Below are 22215 nucleotides of genomic sequence, written 5' to 3'. Positions count from 1 at the left end.
TATTTAATACTGTTAATTTATCAAAAATAAAAAAAATACAAGGGACTGAGAGTGTGAGGAGGAAGTGATACACAGTAACACCTAGTTAGGCCCGACAAAATGGGTAAGCATTATTGCATATGGTTGTGCCTTTGTAAATTTTCGATGATTTCTTTTTCACGATTTCGATCTCTGAATTACCAGTGCACACAAAAATCAATTTTCTCCTTATGTTATCATGCACTACTTACTAAACTATTACATATATTCTTTAAACTATAGTATTTTCTTTTTGGCTTCAATTTACAACTATATATATATATATATAATGATGTGGAATTTGATTAAGAATTAGTATATTATTATTTAGATAACGAAAAAGTTAAGTGACTTATTACATATGTTAAATAAGGACTCAATGAAACTAAAGACAAAGGTACAAGAATATATTTAAACGAAATAATTTGTACAAGAATTCAATGAAACAAAAACAAAAGTATAAGAACCTCTAAATGTGTTTTGTACTTGGAGGTCTCAATGAAAATTATTTTTTAAAATGTAAACGTGAGAACCATTTTTTAGTATTTGGATCGTTAAGATTTACAGTGATGCATCACCTTGATGGTTGAATGCACCAAGAGGCAAGAGAGCAATTTTTATTTTTTTAGTGCAGTTAATTCCATGATGAATGCAGTAACTCTATATATTTATAAATACAGTATTCTCTACAAAAAGACACTAATATTTTGGTTTTTGAAATTTTCTAATTTTCTATTAGTTTAATTTAATTTTAACATAATTAAAAATATGATAATTAAAAAAATAATAAAATATATATGATTATACAATGAAGCCTAATATGACATCTCTTATAACACAATCATATGAAAGACAAGAATTATTATATGATGATGTGAATATGAATTGTGTTGCTCGAAATTACTTATGATGACTATACATATACTACATCGTTGAATGCGGCGACCACATAATTCTTAAAAGGAGAGCAAATAAAGAAGTCGAAGAAAGTAGAACATCGACAGAAAGAGAAAGGAATTGGTCTTGTACAAGATTACAACTCTAGGAAACAAATAGGACAAACTAACTAATTTGAAAAAAAAAGAAAAAGAAGAAGCTAATTAAAAGGGGAGTATTAACTTTGTGTATATTACTAAAACCACCTTACAAACTATTTATATAACCATAAACCATGTGTTTTTATTTTTATTTTTTAGAACCACCATTACCAAAAGTTTAGGATTTCAAGAAGACAATCCTTGAAAATCTCAAAGTTATAAAACATTTCATTTCTACATTCATATTCTTTTTTTGTTTTTTTTTGAAGAAACTTCACTCACACTCTCACAATACTTAATTAGTTATTCTGCCTAAAATAATATCCTTTCTTCAATCGTAATACATCCAATTAATTTTATTAAAGTTTGTAACATCACAAACTTTATAATTAGCCGTAGACGTCATATTTATAAATTAGTGATGTGAGTTGAATCTTGAATTACTTAAAAAAAATGAAAAAGAAGACATAGACATAGTATGGGCAATTGACCATTCTGCCCCTATGGAAGCAAAGAAATACTTGTCAAGATTTTTGTTTTAAGCAAAGGAAAAAAAAAAGCTCCCTCAACTTCATCGTCCATCCTCCTTTCCACACTTGGAGCCCCAAACCCAAACCCAACCCATCTCTCTCTCTCTCTCTCTTTTCTCTTTCTCTCTCTGAAAGTGAAAACAGGCTCATCATTGTCGCAGGCATGGCCTTTCAGCAGGACCACCACCACCTCTCCCAAGAAATGCCCCTCCACCACCCCCACTACTCCGACCACCACCACCACCACCCCTCCGTCTTCCGCTCCATCCTCCCCGATCACCCCGACGACAAACCCCCCACCTCCACCTGGCTCAACACCTCCTCCCTCCACCACCAGTGGCTCCCCACCCAGAGTCAACCCAGCCCCCCCACCCCCACCGCCAACAGCGATCACCTCCAGGACAGCGGGGATAAGAGCAACGGCAGCGGCACCAACACCAACACCAACTGGGAGAGGGAGAAGTGCAAGGCCGACATCCTCACCCACCCCTTGTACGAGCAGCTCCTGTCGGCGCACGTCTCCTGCCTCCGGATTGCCACTCCCGTCGACCAGCTGCCCAGAATCGACGCCCAGCTTGCCCAGTCGCAGCAGGTCGTCGCCAAGTATTCCGTCCTCGGCCACGCCCACCACCCGCTCGATGATAAAGACCTCGACAATTTCATGGTAATTTCACCTAATTTTTTTATTTCGGGACCATTCCCTCTGTCTGACAATGGGAAATCACATAATTTATCTTCTATAATCAACAACTGGAAATTATCTTTTATGTGTTAATTTGAAATTTATGACTTGAGTTTCTCTTCTCTTCAAGGAAAATTATAGTTTCAATCCTTGACAGGAACTTCACGATGCATTTATAATTTGTGAATACTGGTTGTGTTCTTCAGGATGGTTTATTCTTCAATTGTTGTTTCATGTTTTCTGGAAGATACATAGACTTAATTAGCTTGCTCCCTTTGGCCTTTGCCTAAAAGGTATATTTGGATACTGTCTTGCCTTGTTGAATAACATAGCCTGTCTCGTTGAAATCTCGTGAAATGAGGATTGGAGAGAATAAACGGGCTAGTTTAGGGGAATAGTATCATCCATTCACCACCTCGATCTGATGATATTTGTGGAAGTAGTGATTCCTACAGGAATATAATTGGGGTTCAACCCATCTAATGCTAGTAGGTATATCTGTTTGTCGCATCAAAGTAGGAATCCGGTTATTATATGTACACTAATAATTGGAACTCTATATTTTAGTGCTTTGGAGAATCTTGTTCTTGATGTAGCTCCACTTGTGAAATGGTCTGCATGCTTCTATATGATTTCTCCACTGAAAATGGAGAAACTAAAGACTCTTTCGACTACAACTCCGCAGATGGAAGGGACATCTATCCATTTCATCTAAATTCACTTGTGGTGACATTGATTGGACTAAAATTGAAATAAGCATTCATAGTTTCTAGATGGGCCAAACATTTAAATGGAATGGTTTTTCTCTTCCAAATTGCTCAAATGATAAATATTGGTAACCGTAAGATTTCTCTTCAAGTACTTAGAGAACTCCAAAATTTAACAAACTGACTCCAACTGAGATGTTCCGAAATGATTTCATCATTTTGGGAGAAATGAAACTCAGTAGTATTATCAATTATGATGTTCAGAATCTCTAATTCTTGAACTCTACTTTTGGCAGACGCATTATGTTCTATTGCTGTCCTCCTTTAAAGAACAACTGCAACAACATGTCCGAGTTCATGCTATGGAAGCAGTCATGGCATGTTGGGAGCTTGAGCAATCACTGCAAAGCCTGACAGGTTATCATCTGATTCCATGTTTCCAATTCTAGTTTATAATTGCAAGCATTTTCAGTTTAAGATCTATTTTTCTGTTTTTCATACCTGAAACTCCATATTTTAGTCACAGCCCATCTTTCTTTGCTCAGTCATTTGCAAAATATATGGAAGAGTAGAAACTGCCTACTATCGATTTTAGTATCCGTGAGCTAGGGAGTAGTATGGTTTTAAAAACTACACTCACGTCTATTTTTAAAATTCTTGGGTAGGGGCACCTATTTCCTTGATTTCTGTTTTGTTTGTGTAGAATTAGTTTATGTTATTTTTGCTGTGCTTGATCTTTTATAATTTTGAAGTCAATTCTTTTGTTTGTGTAGAATTAGTTTATGTTACACTGCTTCTCTTATAGAAGTATCATTTCCTGCCCAGTTCTGTTCATCTTCCTGCTTCTCTTATTCGTTTTCCATCTTGATCGGCACCCACTTTCCTGTTAAATATATCTGTTTATGCACCAAAATACACGTTGCAATTGCCTTATTGTTTTTCGAAGTGACAAAAATTAACTTGAATGCTTTTGAAGTGAAAAGATTACTTTAGTTGAACACTTTCTCAAGTGCTACTGAATTCCAGCTGTTAATATGAAACTACTGTTTGATCCTCTCTGTATGATTTTGATTACATGTGTTTTTCACTAGCTGCTTTCCAATAGTGAAAACCACCTTAATATAATAATATCAATTGACTCTAGCATCATATCAGAGTAATTTCTGCTTGCTTAATGGGATTTTCTATATGTTTCCTAATTGCGAGCTAAAGTTAAATCACCATATAATTTTTCCTCATGCTCTTAGAGCACCATACAGGACAGATGCTACTTTGTCAACTTACTTTGTCTAAATCGAACCTCATCAATTTCCCTGTGCACTGTCATGGATCGGACCCAAACTTTTTGTATTCATGTTTTGGGCATATTGTCAACAGGTGTAGCACCAGGAGAAGGTTCAGGAGCAACCATGTCTGACGATGATGAGGACCAGGCTGATAGTGAGACTAACGTATTCGATGAAAGCCTCGATGGAGGAGACAACATGGGATTTGGTCCCCTGGTACCGAGTGAAACCGAGAGATCCTTGATGGAACGCGTGAGGCAAGAGTTAAAGCACGAGCTAAAACAGGTGAAAATAAAACTTCAACACGAAGCTGCTTCGCACTTGAGACCAGTTTTGGGTTTAAATCAATCTTAACAAAAAAAAGCTTCTACTTTCTAGGATTATAAGGAGAAGATTGTGGATATCAGAGAAGAAATACTACGGAAAAGAAGAGCAGGAAAACTGCCCGGTGATACCACGTCAGTTTTGAAAGCATGGTGGCAGTCACATTCCAAATGGCCTTATCCTACAGTAAGCTCGTCTTCACCTCAAATAACTTCTTCGTGTCAAACTAATCTTACTCGTCTCAACTCTTAATATCGTATAATACTCTGTCAGGAAGAAGATAAGGCGAGGCTGGTACAGGAAACTGGTTTGCAACTGAAGCAGATAAACAACTGGTTCATCAACCAACGGAAAAGGAATTGGCACAGCAATCCTTCTTCCTCGTCTACTCCGAAAAGCAAGCGAAAGAGGTAATTTCATCTCCCATTTTTCCCCGATCAGAAACTCTTACAGATCCATCTGCTTGACTCTTGGATCATACAGTGGCGCAGGTGATAAAACTGCTAATGAGCGTTTCTCGTGAAGAAGTCATCTCGCAACAGGCAGATATATTCTTGGTCGTGTTGATCAGAACCCCCACCCATATCAACAGCTATGCACAGTTAAAGAACGGGAGAGGGGATCGACTGCTGTAGCTGTATCGAGGTAATTTTTGGCATGGGATAAGAGGCCGGATCCCTTAATGGCTTATATATTGCTTGAAAACATTATGAATTCTAGCCTTGTATATCAATTGTGGTGTTAAATACCTAGCCTATACGAGTAGGAACGATGAAAAGTTTTGTCTTGTTCTCTTCTTTGTATCGTCTGCGACAACTAAGTCCTCGTCTCTCTGTTTTTCTGTATAAAAATTGTGGTGCTTATGAGTAGATGATGAATCAGTTGCATCTTATATCATCTCTTCAATCCAAATAGCCAATTCCCCTTCTTGAATGGATTCCCTTACTTCATCTTATATAAATCAACACATAATTACATCAAAACAAACCAACATATGATTAGTGGTCGTTTGGGGCCAGCATGACAGCAAGTATATTACAACTCTGGCGAATAGAGGAATGGAAAGAGAATGAAATCAAATAAAGAAGTGGAATGGTAACAATAACCATTATTTTTATTGAGTGTTTGGTTTAACAATGGAAAAGATTCATTAATAAATGATTTCCTTTATTTTGTTTCCTCTCTATTATCCCCAAGTAAGGCTAATGGTTACCTTATTATTCAAATCAAACAATAAGTAATGAATTTAATTAATTGATTCTCTTTTCAATGTCTTTCTTTCTTTTCTTAAACATAGGCTTATAGTTACATTGTTTTTAATTAATTGTGACATTAAATTTAATGCACTCTCACACGGCTTATAGTTACTTTGACAAAGATGATAGTTAATATTGAACTATACTATACCTTTTCATGAATTAGTCGATGTTGATGTTACAACACCCTAGGTAGAACTCATCCTCGAAAGTCAGGCTATCAAGGAGAGGGTGCCTAAGGTGTTATAAACCACACCAATCAGCCCATACTTAACCGATGTGGGACGGAATCATGACAGTTGATTACCGGTAAATATGGAAATTAAAATTAATGGTCAATATGATCAACGATCTTACGAATTAGTAAAAAGCAAGAATTGATTGAGAACCGTATTGAAAGAGCTTCAAAAAAAGGCAGCTCCGTGAGAACTTTATACTCTCTGTGGACACCACCACTAGCCAACTTGATTTAATATAATAGACCGTAGACTACACGAGTTCCTCTTACTTTTGGTCCCATTTTATTTTTTATTAGTTTTAATTTCTTATACTTAAAGGGTTTTTTATTTCTTTCTTCAGTTTTAATTTTCATTGAATAAAAATGGATAAAAAAAATAAGAAAATATTTTTTTAATCATATGATTAGTAATGAAAGGATGAGAAAATGTTAAAAAATATTTTCACACCCCTACCTTTAAAATAATATTATTCAATATTAAAAAAAAAAATGAAAAGGAGCTGCCCAGAAAAATATTACACCCTACTTGAATAAAAAATTCCATTCTAGTAAATGCAGCCTAATTAGTAACGGCGGCTGCTGAATGCTGAGTAGTGTAGCCTAAATTAGAACAATACGATTGGCTCTTGGTTGATGCCAAACAATGAATTGATTTGGTCAACATTTTTAAAACCGTTTTTTCTTGATCAAAGAAGATGAAATCCAACAAGTATTAACAAAGATGGCAAAAAAAAATGATTACACGTTTGTGATGTGACATCCAAACAGAGTATGATTGGAATAAATATAGAGTAATATTTAAAGGAATTTGGATGATAAAGCAGCTAGCGTCATTGATGAGGTGCAGAGAAAGTGTGTTGGTGATGGTGATCGGCGGCGAAGTTGAGGGCGTAGCTCTCCGGCGAGTACTGAAACGGCGTATGCTGCTTCTTGTGGTGGAAAAGCCTGCCGATTTTCCTGATTAAGTTCTTCCATTTGGGCCCCGCCGACAACTGCTTGAGTTGGGGCCGCGGCCACGCCTCCTCTCCTTGCAAGAGATAGCCGCCCTCGTCCCAACCGAAGCAGAACCGCCGGAAACAGCCGCATCCTCCGCCGTGGTCGTGCGAGTAGGTTGCAGCGCTGTCTTGAGGCCTAGACATGTATGAAAAGTGAAGAAGCTACAAAATATATATATTTGTTTTGCATGTGTTGATTATATATGATACATGCATGCGCGTTTCTTGTGTGTTTTGGGGGGTAGGGTAGGGTAGGGTAGAGGGGATAGAAAAATTGAAGAAGATGAAGAAAGGTCGTAGCTTCAAGTGGGGAGCCATTGCTTGGAAGATTCTAATTCAAAGCGAAGAAAATTTATTTATTAAGAAACGTGTGTGTCGATGACGATGGACTCAATTTTGTCAACTGTCAGTAGAAACTTGACCAAGTGGCCTACTGAAAGTGCCACCTTTAAGGTCTTCGAAGCAATCTGTAGTTGAATAATATTTATAAATAATTATTACATACATTAGTGAACCCTTTTCATTACTCATCATACAATTAATTATCGCTATTAACACTATATACTCTTTCTCCACTCACAATATACTCAACTATTTTTATTAAAATTCGTAATATCCTCGTTTATGACTATTTTTTGCCCATGGAGGGAATATAAGATTACAATAAGTTGGAGTAGAAAATTTTAGTTTTTAAGAGATTTATTTTTAAAACTTATAAGCAGTTTATAAAACTCCTTGAAAGAGCTAAAAAGCTCTTAAATAACTTGTGTAAGTTATTTTAAAGAGCTTCTACGCTCAGCAAAACACCTTCGTAGTTAGTTTATAATACACCCCAAGACAAAAAAATGTTATAGTAATAAATAGTGAACCTTGGTAATCCTATTTCACGTAAAGCATTATCCGAGTTCAAAAGACATGAGACTGCGGTGCATCAAAACTGAGTGACAAAATCAATATAATAACTAAAACATCTCTATCCAAAAAGGAAACTAACCAGACCTTTCCTATTCATAATTTCTTAAGCTACAATAGAGATAATTCTGCTAACATGCCACGCTTGAATTGAGCAAACGCAAGTCTGAAACAATCAGCTTTTGGGTGGAGGTAGTTGGCCTTTAGATGGAAGCTTATTCGCCATAGCCCTCAACTCGTCTGCAATTTCTGTAAAATTTGGCCTCTCCGGAGGTTCAGACGACCAACATCTCTCCATCAGAGCTCTCCAATCAGGATCACATGGTTCCGGCACAGGAGGCCGCAACGTGTTGCTAACAATGCCGCCTACAAGGTGAAACACAAGAAATATGTTACGAGTCGATTTTTGGAAATGTGAAGTGATCTGAGATCAAGGTCATACCAATGATGGCCCCGTAGTGCAGATCTGCATAAGGTTCTTCTCCAGTGAGAAGTTCCCACATTACAATTCCAAATGAAAATACATCCACCTGTGGATCACCACATTAAGGAAGATATAAGATAACTAAGTAGTGCTGTATCAGGGAGAGACGGACATATACGAAAGAAAACCTTCTCAGAGACGAGGCTACTGCTGCCATTTAGAAGCTCTGGAGCCATCCATGGAAGGGTTCCTCTCACGCCTCCTGAAATAAGCGTCTGACATTTCACCTTTGACAGCCCCAAATCACCAACCTATAACAAGTCAGACTATTATTTTTCAACTTGTAAAACGAGAGAAGGAGAGAAGGGAGTGGGTGTTAATGGTGATAGTAATGCAGGAGTTTGTGATATGGAGATGTTCCAATCATTTCACAGGTTCCGGGATCAGGATGCATGTGCATGAGAGAACAGTCTATCTCAACACCCAAATCATCCAAACCAAAATCTATTATAGCTTATCTTGACCACCTATGGGATAGACACCAATGATTAATAAATGTTGCTATTTATCACAAGTTTTAGTCTGCAACATTGTTCATCATTGGAATATCTATCATATCAAGGTCTGTCTATTACCATTCGATGGTAAGGCCAATAGTTGGTGTTACGTTAATATATGCGCCTGCTTCATGAAAAGGTTTTTGTGATTTCATAAGATTCTAGTTTAGGCAGCAGTGCCACCTAAACCTGTTGAAGATACTTTAGACTGGCAAAACAGTTTAATGACAATTTAACATGATAAGCGGTTGCTGATGACGCTGAATAATCTCAAAAAAGATTAATTGGGTACACCATGTAGAACACTACAGTTATTGAGAGCTGGTGAAAAGGAACATGAGGAGTAATGATTGCAACTACTGTGAATAAAAACAACATAAATATTTTCCAGGTAAACAGAGAGAACTTGGTGACAAACTTCAACCAACGATGCTGCACTAAATGAAGCAACATACTACAATCAATCACTAACCTTGCAAATTGGTCGATGTGGGTCACGGAGATTGACCAATAAATTATCACTTTTCAAGTCAAAATGTACTATATTTTTCCCATGCAAGTATTCCATTCCAAAGGCAACATCCATACCAATCAAAAGGCGCTTACGCTTATCCAGAATCCTGGTAACAGAAATTCAGCATAAAGAATGGTCACGGACATGGTTGAGTTTCAATGTCATGTGTAATATTACTAAAATAATTCAAACATAAAGCTAGATGAAGAAGGTTCAAATCTATAGGAAATAAATGTCATACCTATCATTCCTCTGCAACGCATTTCTCAAAGAGCCATTCACCATGTATTCAGTGACAGTTGCAACTGAACCATCAGGACCATCAAGCACAACTCCATAAAAAGCGACAACATTAGGATGGTGTAAGTCAGCTAGCTTGATCGCCTCATTCCAAAAATCATCCCTCTAAATAAAAATATTAGAGATCACAGTAAGATAAAATATACGATGTAATTAATGTGACTAACATGGATAAATCCATAGAAAACAATCACATTAGGATGGTGCAAGTTAGCTCACTTAGTTACCTCATTTAACTTAGTTGTCTAATTCAAAATCACCCCTCTTGTTAAATATATTGAAGGCCACAATAAGATATATTATGTACAAACTAACACGGGGACGAACCATGCGTTCTTGTTCTGAAGGCTTCCCGGAGAAACATCTATCATTGATGCGTTTAATTGCAACATCGGTGCCTCTCCATTTTCCATGATAAACTGTACCAAAAGTTCCAGAGCCCAATTCTCGTAGCTCTTCCAGGTCACTGTTCTTAATAATCTGCCAAGAAGAGAACAAAAAGATAGAGATCGCACGATTTATGATTGATAACCTTCCCGAGGATCAAATGGAGCCATTTAACTTAAGAGGAGGGGGAAGAACCTGTAATCGGCCAATGCCAGATGCAGGGAATCCGAGATTTATCTTGTCTGATAATTTGGTCTTGATTTCCTGCATAATGTCAAGTCCCACACATACTGAATCAAAACAAAAGAAATCCTGATATGTCAATTACTGTTGTGAAAAGTAGGAGGGATCACAAACATCAAATTTGTCTCGCTGCTCTGTTTCTACATTAGTGGGTTGGTCATCGCGATTATGCTGGGAAATAGGTGGAGAATCACTCTTCAGAAGCACTGATGATTCAGGATTTGAATGGATAGATGAATGAAATACAGAGGCTGCGACGCCCTCAGCAACAGCTTGAAGTTCTCTCTTTATCTGTTCCTCAGCTGAACCTTTATGAGCAATGACAAAACTCAATTAGCACTATAGTTAATTGAAAAAAAGAAGAAGCGTTTATTAGCAAAGAAAAAACAAAGAAATCATTTCAAACCTTTATTCGACAAACTGTGATCTGGACTTAGGTCCCAATTCAAATTGTTAGAAAGCTGGAAAACTCCATCAGACTCCACTGAATCCCTGGAATTACTTGTTGGTGTTTCGCCACTGTTGAGACGATTGTCGGCAAGAGTATCTCGCAATCCTACATTATCCCTCTTTATTTGAATCCTGGTTGGTCTGGGAGGGGGGTAATGAGTATCAGGGCGCATAATCCATGGATCCTCATCGATAAATTGTGACGCTGAATTATCTAAGGTATCTCCAACTCCATGGGATGGTGATACAAAGGACCCTTCATGAGCAACGACATCTCTATCACCACTTATTCTGGGCTGCGACCATAGAACATTATCATTCAATTCATTAATGGGAAGGATTCTTTCAGCTGAATATACAGAGGTTCCAGCCACATCATCTGAGGGCAAAGGATTGGCCCCAACTGCTGAACAAGGGTATACGTTAGGATTGCCTACAGGTGGAGTTGGCATCAGTTCATAGGATTCTGTGGATGGTAAACTGTGTGTGCTAACAGCCTCCCCCATAGGAATCTGGATTGGTATGCTATTTTGTGAGTCTTCCTTTAGATCCACAATTGTCTTGTTATGTTCATTATTATAAAAAACTTCCAAAGGATTTGTCCGAAGATTATCCAACCTTCCATCAATTTGTCTCAGATTGTCGTATGCCAATGAAGTAGAATCATCTGTAGGACATCCAGTAGAAACTTTGGGTGAGTATTCTTTTGGGGATTCACGACCAGCATGGTCCTTCGGCAAATGCATGCCAACAGGAGCAAAATCATTATTCAACGGTCTGTTATATGTTGCTTCTGGTAAAACTTGGAGTTGAGGCTGAACAACTAGATTCTGGACAGCACTGGCTTGGGAAGATGGAGGAGTATTAGCCATAAACACACCATACGGAAGTTGGACCCCACTCACGACACCCTGGGGAATTGTCACCTTGGAAGGTTCTGCCTTATGTAGAATAGTTCTATCGTAAATATTTTGTCCCTCAACATTTTGTGAGACACCAATTGCTTCTGTGTGAACCTTTCCAGATTCAGCCAGTTGTTCCATATTGCCCTCTGCCCGAGTTCCAGTTACAATAGGCCTGATTAAGGGTCGCCCTCGACCATCCAACATGAGACTAGTATAAATTGACCTTGCATCAGAAAGGGTGCAAGAAGGGCTTCCTTTTTGCTCCTGAGCTGCTGTATCTGAATGAGCATGAGGTAATGCTTTTTGACACATCTGGCAGTCCTCTATTCTCGTAATCCTTTCTGGAAGAACAGCTGGTTGAGGACTCAAGCCCCCTTCTGACAAAGCCATTTGCTCAGGATGTGGAATTTGCTGCCAATTATACATTCCTCCTTGTGCTGTTGCAGAAACCTGAGCTTGATTGACATTGTATCCTTGTGTAACAGGTAGATGGACAAGCCTCGGCGGCATCATGCTTTCTGCAGGATAATTCTCCACTTGAACATGTTGTGGTTGACCAACAACAGGAACTACATTGGGCCTCATGCCAATAAAGGACGGATTCATTTTCATATGGACGGCAGGAGTGAACTGTTGAGGAGATGCTCCTGCAGCCATGGGCTGTTGAGTGAAAACCGGCCTCACAGTCCCTAAAATTTGAGTAGGGAATCCCATCTGGGGAGGTTGTTGCACATAGTTAGCATGACTCAAAGTTTCTTGATGAGGATCTGCATAAGCTTGCATGTATGGTGAAGATGCTGGATAACTCATAATAGTTGATCCCTGTGGAACAGATAGAGGCACAGATCTCTCTACCTCTTGCTCAGTGATGGCACCCAAAGCTATTGTATGGCTAGTTTTAACCATTGGAATGCTTAATGAAGCAGCACAAGAGTCGGCGTATGGCAGAGGATTAGGATCTACGTAAACCACTCTTGGTGCTGTATCAAAAGGAACAACATTTCCATTAAGTGACAATGCACCCGTAGAAGACACACTAGCAACCTCCCCCAAACCATGGCTTAGGCTATCACCCCCTTCAGTACAACTCAAATCAGAGTTCTGAGCAGATATAGTACTTTCAATACTCTCTTTTCTAACAATACCACCACCGCCACTGAATACATCCCCTATCCCATTCACAGCTTCAACATACCTCTGCCCACCATCCTGCATATCTCCAATATGCCCACCAGACTCGAGATCTGAAGGCGAAAATAAAAATATTCTCAACTTAGCAGACCCATCGGAAGACCTCTCGATCAACTTTTCATATTCATCCATCATGTTCTCAAGATCATCAGCACATGAAACAGTTACAAGGGCATCAAGATCCTCATCTGGCAACTGATATTTAATCACCAAATTCTGTACATACATATCTGCCATTTTCTGGACAAATTCACTAAATAAAACATCCTTTCCAACACTAATTATCCTGGTCTGCCCTCCTACGTATCTCAATGCCCCGTCACTCAAGCGTGGAAGTATTTTCCCACCAAAACTACATAAAAACTTGACCTTCCGGCCCGACAAAGAATCATCACCACCCTCATCACTAGTATGATCTGAAGGACTGCACCCATTCCGTGTCCCATAATTAGGACTCGTGGTATATACACCCGGTGGATTAACCACAGTACCACTCACAACACCTTGTTGGACTTGAGGAGGCGGCACAATTTGCTGTATCCATCCGGCAACCCCAGTGACAGCATTGTTATATGCTACGGGTGGAATTGGGGCAGGGTAATAAACTGCAGGCATGGTGCCAGGGCTACCATCAGTTGGCGGGCTAGCATAATATCCTTCAACCGGCCTCCCAGATGAAGTCGCCGGAGAAATCCTGGGATCCTCAGGCACAGTTCTCATTATATTCAGTGGACGCAAATCTTTAGGTATTGAGTTCTGATCGTAGGCCATAGTTTATTCTTATGCAAAGATTATATTTTTCTCCACTGAATCACTGAAGAAAAAAATACAAAAGTATTATATTCAATCTGCGGCATCATATTCGCCCCATTCAGCTGAAGAAAAAATAATAAACACAGCATATGCTAAATGAATATGCAGATTGAGAATGCCGAAATGTCATCTATCTTTCCATGTAAGCATCAATAAATTATTTTTAAAATAAATACAATTTTCTACGCCCATAAAATAAGAATAACATAATTTTCCTCCGTCACAACTCATCACTAGTCATTTGTCACATAAATCAACTAGTTGCCAAAAAATTTATAAGCTTGCGGGGTTTCAATTTATTACTCCCTCCGTCTCTTGAAAACATGCACATTTTTCCATTTTGGGCGGTCTCACAAAAACATGCACTTTCCATTTTTGAACACTACGTCACTACCCCACCACAATCCCTTATTTTTTATCCCTTCTTTTCATACTTATTCACAAAAAAACCATCATGGCCCACCACAATACACTCTCATCTAACATAATACTTTATAAAGTGAGACCCCTTTTCCACTCACAATACACTCTCATCTAACATTTCTTAAAACCTGTGTCACTCACTCTGCCGCACCCGCATGTTTTAAGAGACAGAGGGAATATTACTTTTTGTCAATTTCTAGGGTTTAATGAATAATTATAATCGAGCTCATGGGAATTGAAAGTCAGAGATAAAATAGCACTTAAGCCACCAGAAAATTGTTTGTTGAAAATTGTATCTTTATTGCTAAAATTTAGATGCATAAACTCATCGCAATCAAGTACATGAGCAATTACCTGAATCCCCAGATGAAGTAAATATGGAAATTGAGGATTGGCTTTCCCTGACCTGCGTGCATAAGAGCTGCTCAACACTCAACCATGAAATCTGAGAAAGACAAAACTTGGTTACCAGGTATAAATTCGAGAATTACTTGTTGAATGGTATGAGTCCTAGCAAGAAATAAATTGCAGGGAACTCTTTTAGAAGCATATAATTTACATCCCCCAACAAACCATCACATTCGTCCACCCAAAAAGTCCAGTTATATTTTGAAGAAGCATAATTACGATTCATTCTTCCAAACCAAAATATAACTCATAAATGTTACTAGACATAAAGATTTCTCTATTAGACGACGTTGATGCTTAACAATAAGGAACAACATAATATTTAGTGCATTCCACATACACAACTTTTTAACTTCTTTCTTTGTATCAAGGCAGTTGGCCAAATTCCTCAATCTCTATATATATCAGACAACATGATGAAACCAAGGGGGAATAGATTGGTGAATCGACACATTACCTTCATTACAGCACTCGGAGCCTACATTAATTCCCAGAAAGGAAACACCACAAAGAAATTACCTACCAAGAGATTATATTCAGAGGACATAAGTCAAAACAGCTTATACCATTTCCACAAACCAATAAAATAGTGACTGAATATAAAAAGAGAGAATATGTGACCTAATGAACTTATGTAGTAGAAAGACTCCTCTCTTAACTAAATCCTATAAGCATCAATTATTTCATAATTGAGTAGCATTAACAATACTAAAAGAGGCATAATGCCCCATCCCATTGATGACCGCCTCTTTATCTTTCTTCTGTAGGAAATGGAGAGAAATAGCTCCCACTTTTAAAAGGATGATGGTCGATCTAAGATTTGTTTTCATACAAATCAACTAATACTTAACTACATATATACACAAGTGTACGTAGAGAGAGCGATAGGCAGTGGGAGAGGAGAACTCACATGGATGATTCTGTGAATAAGAAAACGAAGAAGAGTGAAAACTCGAACGGTAATTCCATCTGTTTGATTAATTTGTGGAGTAGGGTATGATCACATCTTCTCAAATCTATCTTCTCTTGGAAAGGAGGAGGATGAATTTCTCTTTTTCAATTTGGGGATTAGCTTCGAGAATTGTGATTTACAGCAGAGCAACTTCCAAACCTCACCGCACAATGGGGAAATTACATTTCTTAATTATTTGCCTTAAATAAAAAATACTAAATAAATAAAAGGAAAAACCATTACTTTTTAGTTTTTACACATATTTTCGATTTTATAATTGTACCAGTGAACTTTTAATTTGTTGATAATGGATATGAAATTAAATCTATATTTATTTTATTTTAGCATTTGTAGTTTGAGGTGGTCTCCACGTGCGGTGATGCTTTTCTACTGTTTGGATGGATTGGTGGTGAGGTCTCGCCTGCGTGCAGATTGCATAATTGATTATATTCAGATATCTCTTGTAATTTAAAAAAAAAAATAGATTACAAATTAATCAATTAAATATTGTTCGATAAGTGTGTGTTAAAAAATAAGAGTCAATGATGCAAAATATTCTAATAAAATAGTTAAAATTTGGGTTAATTGCCTCTAAATCCTTAAACTATAGTCAATTTCTATTTTTTTCCTCAAACTTTAAACTTCCCATAAAAATTTACCAACTATTGATTTTTCCCAATTTTCCCATGACGATTTTTCCGGCCAAATCCGATATCGGAATTATCCTATATGACGTTATTAACTTAATATGTGGCACTACGTGGCGACCCCTTCCCATCTCACTCTCACCCTTTCCACATCTCTCTCACTCTCTCCTCTGCCGCTGCATAGTCATGGCCGCCGATGCGCTTGCAGCGTCGGGGGCCATCACCGCCTCCTTAACCCGACGTCGTTTTTTCTTTCAGTTTACCCTCGAACACCAAAACCCCTAAAATCAGAAACCCTAGCTCCCTCAGTCTCAGCTCTATGGCGTTGGCAGCAGCGACATCGCTAATGTCGTGCCCCAACCCGACACCCCTCTCGAATCTCACTGACTCGACGTCGGTCGTTGTCGTCCAGATCCCAAACAACGGCGCCGCTCCTTCCCAAACAACGACATCGTTATCCTGATTTCTTTCTTCTCTCGCGGCGAACAGCCACCACCTCTTTCTTGCCGGCAACAACAGTAACACCGCCAAGCCGGAGGATCGGCTCACCGCGGCGGCAGCAGTAACACCGCCCAGCCGCCTTCCTCCCCCATCGACCGGCTGAGAAGAACCCACTGGCGCCGCCGCCTCTCTTTCTGCCGAACAACATCGGCCAAAAAACCAAACCCACCACCACCGCCACAACGCTTCTCAGCTGCCGACGAGTCTAATCGAGGGTTTCAGCGAGAACCCTAATTTTATTTGAACAAGAACGCGTAAAACGACGTCGTTTTATTAAGTATCTGGCGCGTCCACGTCAGATAATTTCGATTCCACGTGTGTACGGATTTGGTTGAAAAATCCGTCATGGGAAAATTGGAAAAAATCAATAGTTGATTAATTTTATAGGAAGTTCAAAGATTGAGGAAAAAAATGGAAATTAGCTATAGTTTACGGATTTAGAAGCAATTAACCCATTTAATTTTGATAAATTTTAGTTAATTTTATGTTAAAAGATGAAAATACCGTTACTTCTCAATTTTATATTACAATTTTCTCTCTCCTTTTTCTTATCTCTTAATATTACATTGTTTCTCTGTATTTTATTTTTCTATCTTTTACCTCTAAATCTACGGCTTTCTCTCTCTTTCTTTTTTTTGAGCGGCCTAGGAGATTTTCTCCGTCGACAACGTTCATATTATGAGGTGTTCAGGGGCGGATCCACATAGTACGTGCATTGGGCTCCAGCCCAGTGCAAGCTCAAAATTTTGTCTTATATATATTAAATATATTTAACCTAATATCTTTATAGTTTAGTCTTAGCTCAGTCTAACTTTCAGAAAAAGATAAAAATACCTTTCAATATACTAATAAAAATAAGTTTATTCTTGTAGAAGCTAGATTAGTTTTTTTTAAACATATAGCGGTGGTTTTTTATATGCTTTCAATGTATCACTACAAAATTCGCGCAAAATAGCTACGGAAATTTCCGTAGCTAAAAACACTAATTCCGTAGCTAAACAGTTTTACCTACGGATCGGGAACGGATGTCGTCCGTAGGTATATCGCTCGTCGCTAAATTTTTAGCTACGGAAATACGATCCCTCGCTAACGTTAGCTACGGATTTAGCTACGGAAATATCCCTCACTGGAATGTGTCGCCGTAATCGTCGTTTAACAGTCACCAACGGACTTAGCTACGGAAAAATCCGTAGCTAAATAGCTACGGAAAAATCCGTGGCTAGTCCGAATCAGGCGACAGGAGTTTCTTCACCGGCTATTTGGATTTAGCTACGGAAAAATCCGTAGCTAATCCGTAGCTAAGTTGCTAAAATTTTGTAATTTTTATTTTAATTTTTGTTTACCTAGATACAACCTGTTATATACTCGATTTCTAGCAGAACTAACAACAATTAATATTATTTCAATATCCAACACATACTCATTATCCCAAAATAGTCAATATCAAAGTCATAAACCAAAATAGTCATAAATCAAGATAGTTTAGAAATCACGTATCTAACAAGTATTTCAAAACCAAACACCTAGAAATAGTAGTCACAAACCAAAATAGTTTAAAAATCACATATCTAACAAGTATTTCAAAACTAGTACTACTGCTACCACCACCACGTGCAACACTAGTACTACTGCTACCACCACCACGCGCAGCACCCGTACTGCCACGCCTAATGCAACGTCCTCTCATGGTCATATCTGAATGCAAAACAATAAGACAATTAATAAAAATGATATGAAAGTATCACCAATTAATATTGAAAGTATCACCAATTAATAAAAATGATATGAAAGAATCACCAATTATCATGATCGTCATCATTTTCCTTATCCGACAAGAATAATTGTGTACTTTTTATTTTTGGCAAAATATGTTTTACTGCTGCATAACAGGAAACTATATTCTCTCTCTATATATTATTCTTAGTTTTACTGAACATTATCATACTACTCCAAATTGCAATTCTAGAGCAGAACTCTACTGTGATTTTTGGCTACTCAGTTAATAGTTAGAAACTTAGCTAAATGAGAAAAAAATGGCTGTGTGAAGAAAAACCACAAAATGTACTAACAGATCAAGATTCTAATGTGGCTCTACAAATATAATCCCAAAGGTATCCATTTTCTGTTGCAGATATGAAGGCAACCCGCATCTCAGACGAGTGACAAAAAAACATAACAGAGTAATACTTTGGACTACTATCACAGTACTTGCAGTTCTTCTTGTTCTCAATAAATGAATCAGCAGTACAATTTGCAGATTCCAGAATCAGCAGAAAGCATGCATAATCTCAGTCTAAGCATCTAAGCATCGATGATTAGTTAAATAGGCTAATCAAGGTGGGGGACACATATATTCATACAAAGCTATTCATCAATTTCCAAGTAGAATTCACATCATTCGTGGAGCTCCTCTCAAGGGTCATATTACAAACATGAGCTAAATATGATTCTACCAAAACAGAAATGTGGTCGGTTATGCTCACAATAAAGTTCAGCAACACAACAGCAGCAAGGATCACTGAGTCAGGGTGATTGCCACATCCAAGTAATCGCCTATCTGCATATACAACAAACATGACGAATCTCATAGCATCAATGATATGCAGAGTACACTAAAAATAAAAATCCTTTGGGGTTTAATCTGTTTTAGAAAACTCCAAAAAGTTCGCAGGTTTCAGCAAAATCCATAATTAACTTTCTATTTTATAAATTGCAACAGTTTAAAGATTTGTTTTTTTGTAAGACGTACAAGTCTTGGTTATCTGTAGTTCACAAAAGCATATAAATCAAAAGCATGTAAAACTGTTTATTTTGTTTAGAAAAAAGATTTTATATTGCAAGCCAAGCTTTAGATGCATCCTCGAATACAGTTAAAGATACCATCCAATCCACGAACACAAATCATTTTATTTCAAAAAGATATGCAATCAGCCTTGTTTAATACTCCTATAATTATGGAACCTTTTGAACCACAGCATGAACTTTCATTAAAAGAATTTCCATTCCGAATTTCTGGTCAGACCACAAACTAATGAACTATATAATCCCAAAGAACCCAGAAAACTATTTCTTAATCATCAATAATTCCTTAGATTCTGAACAGAAGGGGTAGTAGAGCAGCTTCATAAATGAGCCAAGGAATTTAGGGTAAGAAAATGTTCTCCCCACCTTCATAAGACAAATGGAATCATCTCAAACACAGAATCAATAAGTTGCTTTTGCATTTTCAGAGACTACTCTATTTCTTATAGTGAAACACAATAAGATGAAATTATACAAAAATGGGTTGCTGGATTCTCGAAATAAAAGATACTAATAGCCTAACACTTGGAATAGGTGGTATACATATATCAAACAAGCATTCAGAATTGATGATGGGGAATATATGAAATGACAAAACCACCCTGCTATAAACAAAGCTTTCAATGAAGTAAACTGAACACGTAGTTTTTTGGGAAAGTCTATAACTCCAGCAAAGATACTCTCCTTAGCACAAAACATACACTCTCCAAGAAGCATTACTGGAATAATCTCTTGCTCAAACATGAATGAAAAAGAAACTACTTCAGAATTAAATGCAGTGACAACAATGGCTGCATGAGAATTCAACACCAGTGGAATGGTCTGCTATGGTGAGAGCTCGAGTGAGTTTAATTAGTGCTAGAAGCAGACTTTTCTAGAATGCATTCAACCAAATGAGGAGATGATTCCACAACTTTATATACTTTCAGATTTAAATCAAATAGCCGACTAAATAAGTACCAAAAACTACATAGAAATGATGATTGGTTTGATTTAATCCTTTTAGAACCCAATACTTGCTGAAACCGATCAAAACTGAAATACTGAAGCATTAAAATTGGAGATAATAAATTCAACCCCGAAAGTTAAAAAAAAAAATGACCGACAATTTAGGTATCAAAAAATTGGAGATAATAGTGTGTTTACTCTTTAAAAACTTTCAAATAAGAAAAGCTCATTTTAGGAGAAATCAATCAAACAGATTAAGGTATCAAAAGTTTGCTGCATTGATAACGAAGCTTACCAATTGTTGCAGCTATGGAGTCGCGAGACGGGGTAGGGCTGGGCGAGGGCAGTGCAATCCCTAAATTCGGAGTATAATATCAAATAACAAAGCTTAGTTATTAACATCCCATAACCAGAAGAGAACCCCCTCAAATCGAAGAGAACTTACCAATCGACGGCGGCTGCGACGGTGAGCGTCCGAGCAAGGACGGTGGCGACGCCGGTGGGAGAAATGGAAGACCAGTCGCGGCTGGAATAGTGAGAAAAAACTAGGTTTTAATTGGGCGAAAAAGCTTGACGTTAGATTTGAAAATATGTGGATTTAGCTACGGAAATTCCGTAGCTAATAAGTCACGCTGATTTTGCTACGGATAGAATCCGTAGCTAAGGATAAAATTTCAGTTTAGCTATGGCTTTAGCTACGGTTAATCCGTAGCTAAGAATTTTTAATAAAATTACTATTTTTTAAAACTTTAGTGACGGATTATATCCGTAGCGAAAGAATTGCTACGGAAATCCGTTGTCAAATCCGTTGGAAAATTTAACAAAATATATCCGTCACGAATCCGTAGCGATTCCGTCACAGAATAGCTACGGAAATAAATCCGTAGCTAATTCCGTAGCTAAAATGAGCGTTTTTTTGTAGTGTATATATTATTGAATCAATAGAAAGAGAATAATTATTTATTATAGTAGGTGATTGAATTCTAATCCTAAGTCTATTAAAATTCTATTTGAACATAAAAATGAACTGTACAGACTGCCCGAAAATTTTGGCTTGGGGGCTACCGCCCCCAAACCCCCATTAATACCTTCAAGGACAGCTCACCTTATCGGCAAATTCTGGATCTGCCCCTGAAGGTGTTTATTTTGCTAAAAATTTTATTCTCTTTATTTATTTTTCGGACCATCTTCTCTATTTGTTTTTTTCAGCGATGTTGCCAATTTTTCAAAAGAGAGTGGTGGCGTCCGTTGAGAAAAAAAAAATCGAAAGGAAGATGGGGAAAGCAGAAATAAATAAGAAATGAGTTGCAAACTAGAGATTTTTAATTTGCAATGGGTTTGTTTAGGTTCATTTTCGTCCAAAAAACTAAAAAATGGCTAAATTTTATTGAAACTTTATTTGTAAACAACTATTGATTTCCACTATCTATATAGACTAGTACAAAAATTACTTCTAAAAATAATATATAAATATAATGAAGTAAAATATACTACCTTCGTCCACCAATAGTGTATTATTTTGGATTCGGTAGTCGGTAGATATGATTTTAGTAATAATGGTTGGTAGTCGGTAGATATATTTTTAGTATATAATGGGTTTTACCATGTAAAAATGAGTGATTATGAACTTGTAGTTGAATTGAGTGTGATGTCATGTAAGAATAAATGGTTGCAATTAAAAAGAGAAAGTTATGTCATATTCAAAAAAGAAAAATAATATATTCTTTGTAAATGTCAAATCAAATAATTATTACTCAATCCGTCT

The 22215-nt window shown here is 37.4% G+C and overlaps 2 protein-coding genes and 1 long non-coding RNA gene across 6 annotated transcripts; 1 reads left to right on the top strand and 2 right to left on the bottom strand.

The window, feature by feature from the left end:
- Positions 1–1399: 1399 nt before the first annotated feature.
- Positions 1400–5476, top strand: LOC130987543 (homeobox protein knotted-1-like LET12). Its single transcript, XM_057911099.1, has 6 exons — positions 1400–2249; positions 3271–3391; positions 4352–4545; positions 4639–4770; positions 4858–4994; positions 5068–5476. Exons 1-6 carry the CDS (start codon positions 1749–1751, stop codon positions 5105–5107), a joined length of 1125 nt encoding a protein of 374 aa, XP_057767082.1. The 5' UTR covers positions 1400–1748; the 3' UTR covers positions 5108–5476.
- Positions 5477–7930: 2454 nt separating this feature from the next.
- Positions 7931–15741, bottom strand: LOC130987542 (uncharacterized). Of its 4 annotated transcripts, none has more exons than XM_057911095.1 (12): positions 15511–15741; positions 15058–15119; positions 14547–14637; positions 10817–13770; positions 10525–10718; positions 10363–10431; positions 10108–10260; positions 9722–9885; positions 9439–9586; positions 8598–8720; positions 8428–8515; positions 7931–8351 (listed from the first exon to the last, which is right to left on the bottom strand). In XM_057911095.1, the coding sequence occupies exons 4-12, from the start codon at positions 13725–13727 to the stop codon at positions 8161–8163; spliced, it is 4041 nt and encodes a 1346-aa protein (XP_057767078.1). In that variant the 5' UTR covers positions 13728–13770; positions 14547–14637; positions 15058–15119; positions 15511–15741; the 3' UTR covers positions 7931–8160. The 4 variants fall into 4 exon arrangements, with proteins under 4 accessions (XP_057767078.1, XP_057767081.1, XP_057767079.1 ...); XM_057911098.1 differs by having other exon boundaries at positions 10525–10712; positions 15511–15740; XM_057911096.1 differs by having other exon boundaries at positions 14547–14598; positions 15511–15736.
- Positions 15742–19074: 3333 nt separating this feature from the next.
- Positions 19075–21376, bottom strand: LOC130991038 (uncharacterized). Its single transcript, XR_009091006.1, has 3 exons — positions 20896–21376; positions 20746–20805; positions 19075–19257 (listed from the first exon to the last, which is right to left on the bottom strand). It is a non-coding gene; the product is annotated as an uncharacterized LOC130991038 (long non-coding RNA).
- Positions 21377–22215: the final 839 nt, after the last annotated feature.

The sequence above is a fragment of the Salvia miltiorrhiza genome, chromosome 6 (genome assembly GCF_028751815.1).
Source record: "Salvia miltiorrhiza cultivar Shanhuang (shh) chromosome 6, IMPLAD_Smil_shh, whole genome shotgun sequence".
Taxonomy (NCBI): Eukaryota; Viridiplantae; Streptophyta; class Magnoliopsida; order Lamiales; family Lamiaceae; genus Salvia; species Salvia miltiorrhiza.
Note: the sequence above shows the minus strand (reverse complement) of the source record. Positions and strands in the feature narration are given on the sequence as shown.